Source organism: Babylonia areolata, chromosome 2, assembly GCF_041734735.1.
Source record: "Babylonia areolata isolate BAREFJ2019XMU chromosome 2, ASM4173473v1, whole genome shotgun sequence".
Taxonomy (NCBI): domain Eukaryota; kingdom Metazoa; phylum Mollusca; class Gastropoda; order Neogastropoda; family Buccinidae; genus Babylonia; species Babylonia areolata.
In genome coordinates this window covers 50,347,749-50,360,961 of record NC_134877.1, presented here as the reverse complement: position 1 = coordinate 50,360,961, position 13,213 = coordinate 50,347,749, and the positions used below count along the sequence as shown (strand labels likewise).

Sequence of the window (13,213 nt, the reverse complement as noted above, 5' to 3'; positions counted from 1 at the left end):
AACTTGCACCCCGAATGCTATGCAGGAGACTGTTGTTGTTGCACTTTCCAGCTCCATGCCTCCCCAGTACAGCTTTGCATGCTTAAGCATCATGGTCAACATATGTGTTGAAGTTGCCAAACATGATGACTTCGTCGCTTGGGTGGACAACTTGTTGGACATTCCTTGGGTCTAAGTAGAACCTGTCCTTGTCCAAAGGGTCTGCCTGGATGGTTGGAACATAAACGCTGACAAACATGGATTGCTGCTGGTCCCGATGGGGAAGGTGCATGGAGATTATACAGTCACTGTGGCCTGTTGGTTGGTGGGTCAGTTTGGAAGCGATGGAGTCTCTGTCCATGAATCTGACGCCTGCATGGAGTCTCTCTTCCTTAGGTTTTCCTGACCAGTAGAGGGTGAAGCCAGGCAGAGAAGCAAACTTCATTGAGTACTAACATGTTGATGCTTAGTCTTGAGATTTCATGTGTGACTAGCACAGATGAATGGTTGCTGTCAGCGTTCTCAAGCAATGTTGAGTTTGGTCCCAGCTTTAATGGTGCATGGGGAACGACTTTCCTTTGCTTGAGTTGTTTCACCAATGTGAAAATGCCTGTTGGCCACAGCCAGCCACATGAGAGTACAGGGGCTTTCTAAAGGCAACAGTTTTATGCAGCAAAACTGCGGCAGTATGTGTGCGTGTGCGTATGACGTGTGCGTGTGTATATATGTCATGGGTGTTGGCATGTGTGTGTGTGTGTGTGTGTGTGAGTGTGTGCATGTGTGTGTGAGCTAGGGAATGTGTGTGTTGGGAGGGAAATTATGTATGTATTGATTATGGGAGTTATGTGTAAGTGTAGCTCTGTTTGTGGGACTAATGCAATATGTATGAGTGTCAGGTGTATATGTATGTGTGTGTGCATGCACTTGCAAATGATGTGTATGTGTTTGTAAACCGCACATAGGGCATTAATGTCAGTGCAGGTGTGGGTGTTTGGGGTGGGGTATGGAGAAATACGTTTGTCGGTTAAGAGTTGGGCCTTGGTGTGTCTGAGACTACAAATTGTTGCATCTTCAGTGTGTGTTTGTGTGTGATTATGTTCTTTAGTTTAGCATCTTTTCACTATTAGTGATATTAGATATGTGATTGTGTGTGTGTGTGTGTGTGTGTGTGTGCATTTGCACGCTGGTGTCAGTGTGTGTGTGATTGTGCATGGGTTCGCTTAGCATAGCCCATTTTTGTTCTTGTTTCATTTCTGTGATTTACCCTCTGCACATGTTTCACTTTACTAAAAATTGCATAATACAAGGAATTGCTTTGAAAACTGAAATTCCCTTTAATACTGAAACACACCCTTTGTTCATGAACAGCTTTTCTATGACTTGGTTTGGGAAAGAAAATTCTCCATTAAAAAAAGTACATGTGTGTGAAACCTGTAGCCATTTGTATAAGTATTATTTATCATATTTTTCTGTCCCAGTCTATAGGAAAGATTGTGACCACTGAATGAATAATTAACAGGACCAACGAAGTAATAGTGTCCTTTGCGTAAGCTGAATAAGAACCGGTATCATTAAGAGACTCTGCAAAAGTGCAAGATGCCTTTACAGACTGTCTTTGCCATGGGAACCTTGAGCCTAATACTGTAAAAATACTTCATATTTTTTCCAGGAAAATATATTTACAAAAGAGCCAGAACATACACACACACACATGCACACTAGCAGTAAAAAAAATATACACAGCAATGAACGAGAATAATTCAATATATTGCAAATATTAATATCATATAATGAATAAAAATAAAAAACTGAAACCAGTCAAAGATAATCAAACATCACAATATTGCAGTGCCTGAAACATTAACACCAATAATCAAAACTGATCTACAATAAACAACAACTATACAGCGTTTCTTCCACTAAAACAAGACAATGCAAGAATAAGGAGTAAAAACAATAAAAAGAAGCAAAATGAACAACCCATCTCTTGCAGAATCTGTTCCAGTTGTTCCCCTTCTCAAGAGTCTGTTCAGCCACCTCAAACCAAGGAACAGATTAAGTGGTAAGCATATAGACTGACAACTGAAAGGACATGTGTTTTACCCCCATCAGAGGAAGTGATCTTTCAGCCAATGGCCAGCTCCTACCCAACCACCCCGAAAACAGAGTATGGCTGCCTACATGGCTGCATAAAAACGGCCATACACATAAAAGCCCACTCGTGTATACGAGTGAATGTGGGAGTTGCAGCCCATGAATGAAGAAAAAGAGAAGAAGAAGCTGCTCCTACCCAGAGCTGAATGCACTATGGGCTCAAATGGGAAGACTGGGACAACAGTGTCATCCACTTCACAGACGTTTATTTGTGACTGTTGCTTAAATTTCCTGACCACCACTGTAGGTTTTTGTCTCTCTCTGGAGCATGGTTGACATAGGAAGTTATTATAAAAGCAAATGTAGAGTACAACCTTGTCCATAGTCAACCTAAATGGAACAATGTAACAGCATTGTCATCATACTTTATCATAAAACAGAAAAGGAATGCCCAAAATTTTGTGGCCTTTTATGCCCTGCTCTCATGGAAGCCTCAGTTTCTATTCCTGCCTTCACTTCCATGCTTGTAGCAATATCCTGCCAAGGTATTCAATGCTGGTAGGTTCATGGAGGTATGTCATTATGGAGACATAGACGTGTAGGCGGTCTCCACTCCAAGGGAGATGCTCACTCAGTCTGGCTCTGTGACTATTGTTGTCAATATGGGCTTAAAAGGTGGTGTCATGCGCATGATAAATCAGAAGTCACCATTAGTGACTCAGCAGCAGTTCAGGATCTCCTTTGCATGGTGTGTAGCCTTCTGGTGATCTGATACTGATAGCTCCCTGTGGACTGGTGGCACTGGGTGGCTGTGAATGGGGGATCAGGATCAGCAACACTGGGGGTAATGTCACCGAGATGGCTTAAGTGATAGGGCAGACAAAAAAACTGAAGAACAATAAGATAAACTATTGTTCTAAAATACATATATGAAAGAAAGTCCTCAAAACTAAAAGCTATAGAAAGCACAACACAACTCTTCTCAGTTTCCTCTATAAGGAAATAACATCCCTGCTGTTGCTTGATCACAGTAAAACAAACAAGACTAAAAGGATCTTTTTTGGGAAATAACACCCCTCCTTTTGCCTTATCACAGTAAAACAAAACAAGAACTAAAAGGATTTGTTTCCTACCAAGCATATGAGGAGAAATGATGACTATATCAGTATATAATGTCAAGTGGATAAGTGGCCATAGGAAAAACCAGTTATATTTACCCACACAGTCATACACATGTTTTCACATGCATTCAATAAAGCACATATTACACATACATACTAGTATATAGTATCATAATTGGAAATCTTCCATCATACAAGTAGATATATAGGTTTTCAATTCTATATCCTGCATCACTGTCATTGTCACAGTTACGATCAATGCCATGTGCTGTTTGTTTCTGAAAAAAAAAAAGAAACAAACGAACAACAAAAACAGCAACTGACTAAAAAATCAACATCAACAATTGATACTTGTATCTATTTCAACAGACTTTACTTATATCGAGCAAAATTTAATGCTAACGTTGGGACCTTCTCATTTGTACAGCACTGTGTGGTTTAATGATGCTGTAATTTTATAAAACAAAATGAAATCTTCAAATATGTAAAAGCAAACTTAACCTTTTCTCCAAACAGTTCTCTCTAGAACCCTAGATCTATTCATCCTCTCTTTCCAAACTCACGACCCCAAAAACAAAAAAAAACCCCAAAAACAATCATCACCATTTCAAATCATCAACATTATGATCAATAACAGGATATTAATCACCCTGTCAAAAGATATTGATAAAACAATCATTTAATCTACCCTTACTTGTAAATACTTTTGCTGAGATGATAATACTAGTCAGTAAAAAAACAAAATAAAAAAAGACCAACTGAATCCCAGAATTTCTGAGGGTCCAAGTCATTACAGAAGGCTCGGCAAAGTTGTCTGCATCATCTTGTTCTGTCTGTACCAGACAGTTCTATAGACTACATAGTGAATAGACTGAGGAGCTGAATACCTGTGGTATAATAATTGTGTGTCATTTCCAAATCTCAGTTCCAAGCCTTGCAGTCAGCAAGTTCATCATTATCATCATCACCACCTTCAAAAACAAGTAAACAAGGTATGTAAACCAAATTATCCCCAGCCTTGCTCTATGGGCAAAGGAAAAACCCATTTTCTATACAAAAATGCTGGACTTTTAAATCTATAAAGAATACTTAAAAAAAAAAAAAAAAAAAAAAAAAAAATTCATATTTGTGAAGCAAACGAAGAGGTATTGTACTCCAAAGTCTCTTCTGACCCAAAGTACAAAAAGGGATAATGTGTCAACTGTATTGCTGCTGTCCAAAAAAGAAGTCTTTCAAATGCACAACACAGAGTGGGGAATACAAAATGCAATGTAGGGTGTGTGGGGAAGGAGATGCCCCTTTCTGGCCTACACGACACAAACTTGTGGTGCTGGAAGTGAGACGTGACAGCTAATCATGCACATTTATGTCCACCAACAGCATGAAAACATTCCAACACTGGGTTTCTGGAAATTCTACTTGGTCTCTTCAGAAGGCACATCATATTTCAGTCCCATCTGGGAGTGGTAGCTGATGAAACAGCTGCGGATCCGACAGTAGCCTGGCTGCTTGGGACATCGGGGACAGAAATAGCAGCTCAGGGGATACATCCCCTTCTCCTTGCAGACCACACAGTTCTTCCGAGGTTGCTTCTTCTGTACCGTCCATGGAACTTTTTTCAGGATGTGTGTAGGACCTTTGGGTGTGGGAGTGCTGGAGCCAATCCCTTGACTCTGCTCACACCTCTCTTTCCTCTTCCTTTTTTTGGCATCAGCGAATGCTGCTTTGGGAGAAAATCCTGTTTGAGACTGAGAACATTTTTTGTTTATTGCTTTATTCGTTGCCTTTGTGGAACCAGAAGGCACTGTTCGGGCTGTCACAGGACTGTGATTCACTTCAATTGTTCGAGTTGAAGACAGAGTCTTGTAAACTTTGTTGTTTGAAGAGACAGTTGTCACAGCTGGGGTTTCCTCATGAAGCCTTTTCTTTGTCTTTGGAGCTGGAACAAAAAGACACACACACAAAAAAGGGAAGTGACATTGAACACATTTTTATACACACATTTGAATGCACTCACCAAAGAAATGAAAGATTAATTCATGCAATCACATTTTAAAATAATAACAAAAACAACAACAATAATAATAATAAACAAGAGAGGCAAGGCCTTCAAGACTCACTTGTGATACACTTAAAAAAAAAAAAAAAAAAATCCAAGCTTTTCATGTATTGAGTATAATTTCAAAATGTAATGTTTAAGATGAGAAAGATCAGTTTAAAGCAAATTAAGTCCCCTAGCATTAATTACAGAGTAATTTCCCTTTTTAACTATCTGCACCAAAACGTTTGCAAAATAAATAAAACTTCCATGCTTAGCAAAAGAAGTTCCTGTTTGAACAAAGAATGATAATAATGACTGCTCTCATTGTTGGGTCAGAATATCAGATCAAAGTGCCAAGTTTAGAGAATATAAAAAATATAAATATAACAGTAAATGCAGTTTGCATATAATTAGGCTTCATTTTTTTTTTTTTTGTGCCCATCCCATAGGTGCACTATTGTTTTAAACAAGATGACTGGAAAGAACTGAATTTTTCCTATTTTTATGCCTAATTTGGTGTCAACTGACAAAGTATTTGCAGAGAAAATGTCAATGTTAAAGTTTACCACGGACACACAGACACAGACACAGACACACACACACAGTGACAACCGAACACCGTGTTAAAACATAGACTCACTTTGTTTACACAAGTGAGTCAAAAACAACAGCCAGTTGATTTTCCCCCAATCAATATATACTCATGACCAGGTACTACTTTGATAACATTTGTAACTGATCACCTGTCTTCCATAGTTTCCAACACTGGTTGCCAGGTTGAAAGCCCTTGCGCCTGTTGTACTCAGTCGTTCCAGAACTGTGAGTGCTTTCCTCTGTAAACACAAATACCTTTCTGTTGAAACTACAAAACGCTTGTTTCTCCTTTTGTGCTGTCTTGAATCGACTACTGCAATTCTCTTCTCACAGGTTGTTCACATGATCTTCTTCAGCAAAATCAAAAACTTAAAAAAAAAAATAAAAAAAAGCTACCCATTTGACTCTGAGTCCCACATACTGATCACATTTCTCCCCACCTCCGTACACTGCACTGGCTCCCCACTGAAGCAAGAATTAAATATAAAGTTGTGTGTCTGCTATTCTGCTTTCCATTCTACATGACCTACCTTTTTTTCATTTTTCTGACCTTATCAGTGCTTACACTCCCTCAAGACCTCTCCGCTCTTCCTCTGACTGTTACCTTCTGAAACTTCTTTCTGTAAATACAAGAACCTATGGTAAACGATCTTTCCTCTGTGCTGCTCCTCATATCTGGAACAACCTTCACCATCATATCCATGCATCTGATTCCATCTCTGTCTTTCACCCTTCACTAAAATCTCATCTTTTTAAAACCAAACTATAAGAACTCTCAGTCTCTTTCTTCTGCAACAACTCTTCACTAAAATATCATCTTTTTAAAACCTTTTTATAAGCACTCTCAGTTTCCTTCTTCTCCAACAGACCTCATGCCTGTCAGCTCACTTTGGATGCATGAAGAATGAGAAAAGGAGGGGGGAGGGAGGGGGGAGGGAGAGGTTTAGAGAAAGAGTGGTCATGAATGATTCATATAATTTGTAACTTTTTCTTTCATGTGAAGCACTCTGAGCTCTTAGAGAGAAAGGGCAACAAATAAATGTACATTATCTATTCATTCATTTATCTATACAGCAAAACAACAGACTACAATTTTAGCAGCATTGATGACTATAGTATAAGCTTGAGACAAGTATAAAAATGTACGCATGCATGTGTGTGCATGTATGTGCATGTGCATGTGTGTGTGTGTGTGTGTGTGTGTGTGTGTGTGTGTGCTTTTACCCTGAAAATACACACTCATAGATACAAAACTATGACACAGGATGATAAAGTTTCCATATAATTCATTACAGGCACAATAGCGAGATTTAAAGTGTTAAATCTGAAGGTCCTTATTTATATTTTAGTATTAGTAACTGGTGGATCAATGGAGGAGATTTTTTCAGACCACCAAGGTCAACATAACTGCAAAACTGTGAGTGCCTTAATCCCCTTTGTGTGCGCACACATGCAAAGTTCAAATATGCTTGTAGACGATGCTGTAATCCATGTCAGTGTGTGGTGGGTTATGGAAATTCTAATCTAACATACCCAGCATGTACATCCCCAAAGTATGGCTGACAATATGGTGGGGTAAAAATAGTCATACACATAGAGAAGCATGTTTCTAATGTCTGTTAGTCAAGCATATATAGAACTAAGCATCCTTTTGATGTCTGCAAGTCAGCATACACAGAACTCCGGCGCATTACTTCCATTCGTCACTACATGTCTGTTGATGCAACCAAAGCTCATTTGTGCTTTTGTCTTTTCAAAACTGGATTATTGTAATTCCCAGTTTGCTGGTTCTTCAAAGTACATATTCATAAACAGAAGAAAGTCTGAAACTCAGCTGCCCCTCTTGTACTGAAACGCTCTAAGAGTGACCATACTCGGCCTCTTCTGCAGCAACTCCACTGGTTGCCAATACAGTCAAGGATTGAATATAAAGTCTCCACATATTGCTTTTACCCTTTCTCTGGTTCTTCACCTTACTATCTTTCTGATCTCCTCACTATTTACATTCTAACAAGACAATATGATCATCGTCAGACAGTTGCACCCTACAAATTCCCTCCGTTATGATTAAAGACCTTCTCATTTATTTGGGTGTTTTGTTATTGTGAAGACTTTGGTATGTTGGAAAGCGTCAATAAATCTTATACATTATTCATATATATCATACTGTTTACACACATCACACAAAAGATAAGAGCCAACCTTTATTGGCATCTGTTGCAGATTCAGACACAGGAAAATCGTAGGTGGAGCTGCAGGTGGCACCAAGTCCTGCTTCAGAGACCGGAACATTGCAGGCATCGATGCTTCCAGGGCTGACGGAGGGAGAAAGGCCTGTGTGTGTGTGCAGCATGACTGGAAATGGCAGCTGCTGTTGCTGCTGCATACCTTCTGTGACAACGATCAGCTGCGTCCCTTCCACAGGATGACCCAAGGCCCCTATCATCATGTTGCTGAAGTCCTCTAACTCCCTCTCTGAAATTTGTACACAAAATATTGATATATCCGTGCAGTGGTAAAGCAAACATGTGAATACTAACGTTAAGGAAAGTCCTGAAGTCTGCTGTGTCCCTCTCTGAAACATACAATGCCTTGTTATAGGGGGTCAGGCTGGAGAAAAGGAAGGAAAGGGAAGATGGAGGGAGGGTGGATTCTTGCCTTATCACAGAAAGAAAGAGCAAATAAATCCAGCTGATGACACATACCTTGACCAGATTCCAGAGCATATGCACCATCCTGGGACATAGGGATCTCATCCATAACCTCTTCCTTCACAGCCACCACATCCAGGCAAAGGTTCCCAAACTGACCGTTGGACCGTGCGTTAGTCTGACAGCCCATGAGGAAATCATTAGATGAGGAAGCATCTTCTGGACACTGACTGTTCATGGAACGATCTTCCATGTTTTGGTCTGTAAAATGTGATGGGCCGTTCTTTGGTAGATTAGCAAAGCCTGGGTGAGCAGAATTCTTGGAGAGCATTGTTGGAGGCAAGCTGTTCATCTGTGGCTCTGTTGGGTATCTTTTCTTTGAATGGTTCACAGATGATGGTGGCTGTGTGTGCGCGTTCTGCTGTGGGCAGGTCGCACATGACTGAACTGCTTCAGAACATGAATATACATCTTGTATCTGCAACATTGGTGATTGGCTCATGTCTTGTGTAGTTGCTGCCACTGGTTGGGAATTTTGCGCATAGTCTATTGTTAATTGGCCCTGTTCTTGTGTGTATGCTGCTGCTGATTGGATCTTTTCTTGTGAGTATGATACTGCTGGTTGGATGTTTATCTGTGGAACTGATGGAGATGTTGCTTGTTTGCTGTTCATGAGGATGCTTCCTTCAGGTTGGTGATTTCCCTCCAAAGCTTGTCTGTCTGATTCAGGTAAGAGCGATTCAGCTGGCACATTTATTTCTTGCTTGACGATGGGGGGAATACTACTGCAGTCAAAAGAAACAGTGACTTTCATCTGCTCAGCAGCTTTCTGAGCTTCACCTGACCCGGTTGTACCGACAGTAAAACTGTGGCTCCCATCACTCAGAAGTCTTTGAGATGAGACTGGATTCACACACCCAAGATTTGAGCTGTGAGGTTGCAATGTCTGGTGGCTGCTGTGACTGCCAGGCGTGTGCCTTTCTCTGTTTATTGTGCTGATGTCTGACTCAGGGACTGGCGGCTGAGAAAGATAGCTGTGACTTAAAAACAGTGGGCTGCTGTCACTGACAGCTTTGCTGACCTCCTCACTTAGCACACAGTCCACTCTGATGCTGCGATCAATGTTTAGATGTACATGGCCAATGACTTCCACACAAGAAGAGAATTCAACATGTCCACTGCAGTAGGCTTGGATGGTCTTGACCAGCAAGGTCACCAGCTGATCACACTGCTGACCTTCCATTTCGCTTTGCATTCCAGCCAACAAAAATCTGGAAAAGGAAAGAAATCCTCTTAGTTATAACTAATTTTCTAACATGCATGAAATTTGGGACAGTGTATACTTAAGAATTGGTACAGAAGCAGTTATGAATCATAGCATGAGTCAAAATTCCTGCGGTTTTTTGTGGGCCAATGAAGGCCTTAGACTTTTGAATGAGGCAAACACTTGCAAGAGACATAAAGCACAATGTACTGAAAATGATATAACATGGCGAAGATACCAACAAAGCTGAATCAGAACAGTGTTCTATATCTTGGCTAGTTAAAAGACTGACAGTGAAAGAAAATGCTAAGGAAAACACTGATTTACCACCCAAGCAAAATATGCACTCCAATTTTTTTCCTTCTTGTATCTTTATTTATAAAACTATAATTTGTAATTTTGCTCCCTTATTATTACACACAGTTACCCTTTTATTTCAGTAGTATAACAGATAATTAATGGAACAGCCTTTAGAGTTAAAAGGTATTCCGATGTAATTTGTATTGTATTCCATTGTCTTACTCTTTTGTCACGACAGATTTCTCTGTGTGAAATTCAGGCTGTTCTCCCCAGGGAGACCACATCGCTGCAATGAGAGCACCACCTTTATATTATTTATTTTTCAGCCTACAAGTGTATTTGTTTTCCTGTTAAAGAGGAATTTTCTCCAGAATTTTGCCAGAAACAACCTTTTGATGCCATGGGTTCTTCCACATGTGCTAGGTGCATGCTGCACACGGGACCTCATATCATTTCATCCAAATGACCATCATCTAGGCCACCACTCAAGGTCTAGAGGAGGAAAAGAAAATACTGGCAAACGTGGGAATCAAACCAGAGCATTCAGATTCTCTTGCTTCCTTGGCGGATGAGTCACCTTGAGACTAACACTGCAGGTGTGCACGTGTGTGCATGTGCCCTATCACTGTATCAGTGCATACATATATATATATACACATTATAAATACATGTGTGTGTGTGTGTGTGTGTGTGTGTGTGTGTGTGTGTGTGGTGTACATGTATACTTGAAAAAAAAAAGGTTTCATGGCTTGTCTTACCTAAAATTCTCTGCCTTTACTGTGCAAGATACTTTCGAACAGATTTTTCCAGTTGTGTTAGAAAGTTTATTTTTCAGCTGTGTATCCTGGCAGTCATCATGGTTTCCAGAAACATGGGGAGGGGAGCGACGTGGGTGGTGGTGGATATGGGGGGTAATGTACAAATTCCTCATTGATATGTTCTGAACAGTACTTGTCAAGTGCTTATCAAGTGCTTATTCGTGCTTGTCTGCTCTTTGCGCGCGCCAAATGCCATGACACACACATATCACTAGCCTACTGTGCACACGTGCGATGAAGAGCTAAACATTCTGGACAGAGCTTGAAAATCTAAACGAGACCGGGAGTACAACAGTCCGCTGACAACGAAATCAGCTGTTAGAACATACCAACCACCCTTCGTCTGAACATTTGACCCAATTTTTCTGGACCAACCCCCATCGTTCGGGTCGAATCGACATAAATGAAGTTGGTCACATTCAATCAAGCTCTTTTCTTAACTGAAAGCCTTAGGTATTCTTCATACTCCATTTAGGCTTCCGCGATTGCAAATGGCACTATTGTAACTTACGTCCTTCAAGTGTGATGGGAGTTCTACGGAGACAGCACCAGGATTCCAGTGACAGTTGCACACGGAAACATCCGCAACTCCATTTGTTTGGATGAGAAATATATCAGGAGTTACCTTTCCTTATAGTGGGAAAAATGAATAATTAATTTCATAGGTAGGGTGGGGATGTGAAGTTGTGCATTGTATTTTAAAAGGTTGAAGGATCGAGAGGAGCGTGGCATTTGTTGGGCGGTAGCATCTCCGTAACGGTGATAACCGTCCGCTTAATTTTTTTTTCTTTTTTAGACATGACAAAAATGCAACAACTTCTGAAATACTCAGTGCTCGACATGGAAATTATCTCCCCATGAGAAAAACTCTTTAGCATTAAAAACAACAAAGAGTAACGATTTTGTAAGCAGACGACAAAACGAAGTCCGGTCACATCATTGCACGTTAAAGCCGCCTTTATCTGTAAGGTAAGATTTCTCTCAAAACGAAGATCATGGCTCCCTTTGGATACGTTAAATGAGTCCAGTTCGATGTCTATGATGATATATGTCAATGTAAAGAAGAAGATGCAACAACTCAAACATTAATAGTTTACGGGTTTAGATCCAAATCTAATCTGCTTTGAATATTTCTGGTCATCAAGCTTGTGCTAAAAACTGAAGAACCGGGGAACACAAGTACTTTCCAAACTCACTCTCCTTAACCCTTTCGCTGCCAGGAAAATAAGATTTAAGTGAAATCTATTTGCCAGGGGTTTTTCACAAAAAACGGGTATAAATTTTCCAAAAATTCTGTGCTCTTTGTTATTGGAGAAAGACCCATAAAAGTATATATTTTCTGAAAGGTAAATGAATAAAGAATACAAAACACATGCTGTTTTCCCATTTTATATATTTTTAGTGACATGCTGTTGTTTTGAAATCAGTGTTTTGTTTTTTGTCACATTTTCAACTTGTTCATTACAAACATTAGTCAGGTAATTTGCACAAAAACATCATATTTTCTGGACAAATGGATATCTGCAAACACAAAATCATACTAGAACAACCACAATATATATATATATTTTTAAGAGATAGATACACAATACATTGTGACTTCTCCAAGTGATAAGATGGATGTGAGTCCACGCCCCCTCAGTCTCCACCCACCTCCTCCTCACCCCTCTCACACGGTCACTTGATTCAGTTCTCATCAGACCGTGTTGGCTGCGTGCCAAGAATATCGCTCTGCTGCTAATTCGGTCATCTGTCGACTGCTAACATCTGTACAGCCGGCATCACTCACTGACAGTCACATCTTGGCCACTCTCTTGATTGCTCCCTTTATTTTCTATCAGATCGTCCTATAAATGTTCATCACTATCTTCTCCTTCGAATTTATGCTTCAATTCTTTCTGAGCATCAGCTAAAGAAAGAAATCTTGGTTGATTTTGTTCGTCACGATCGCATGTCTTGAGCACGGCGTCAGTCCGACATTTTGTTGAGCGAGCGAGGAGAGAAGTCAGGCAAACACTTGGACAGTGACCCAACCAAAACGTTCAAATAAAGGACTGCTTCATGACGTAGATGGGGTTTCTAGCTATGAATAGAATCTAGAGAGATTCCCCAGGCTAAAGCTACCACTATTTTTGCCAAGGAAGTGAATGCAAACCAGGGAAAAGTCAGAATATTTCGATGACGAGTTATCTCGTCATGCAGGCAGCGAAGCATAACCTAGGGGTTAAGGTCTCTGTCATGCAGGTTAATGTGCAAGCATATACACATGGTGACACACACGTACATCAATGCTCAGATCGAATATATCGATCACCAGTATTTTTTCTGTTCAAGCGCTCTTATCATCTTAT

The 13,213-nt window shown here is 40.2% G+C and overlaps 1 protein-coding gene across 1 annotated transcript; it reads right to left on the bottom strand.

Annotated features, from left to right (window-relative positions):
- Positions 1-1,544: 1,544 nt before the first annotated feature.
- On the bottom strand, positions 1,545-11,461 carry LOC143302275 (uncharacterized). The gene is made up of 5 exons (XM_076616876.1): positions 11,374-11,461; positions 8,535-9,751; positions 8,032-8,304; positions 5,979-6,068; positions 1,545-5,133 (listed from the first exon to the last, which is right to left on the bottom strand). Exons 2-5 carry the CDS (start codon positions 9,733-9,735, stop codon positions 4,610-4,612), a joined length of 2,088 nt encoding a protein of 695 aa, XP_076472991.1. The 5' UTR covers positions 9,736-9,751; positions 11,374-11,461; the 3' UTR covers positions 1,545-4,609.
- Between the last annotated feature and the right edge of the window lie 1,752 nt (positions 11,462-13,213).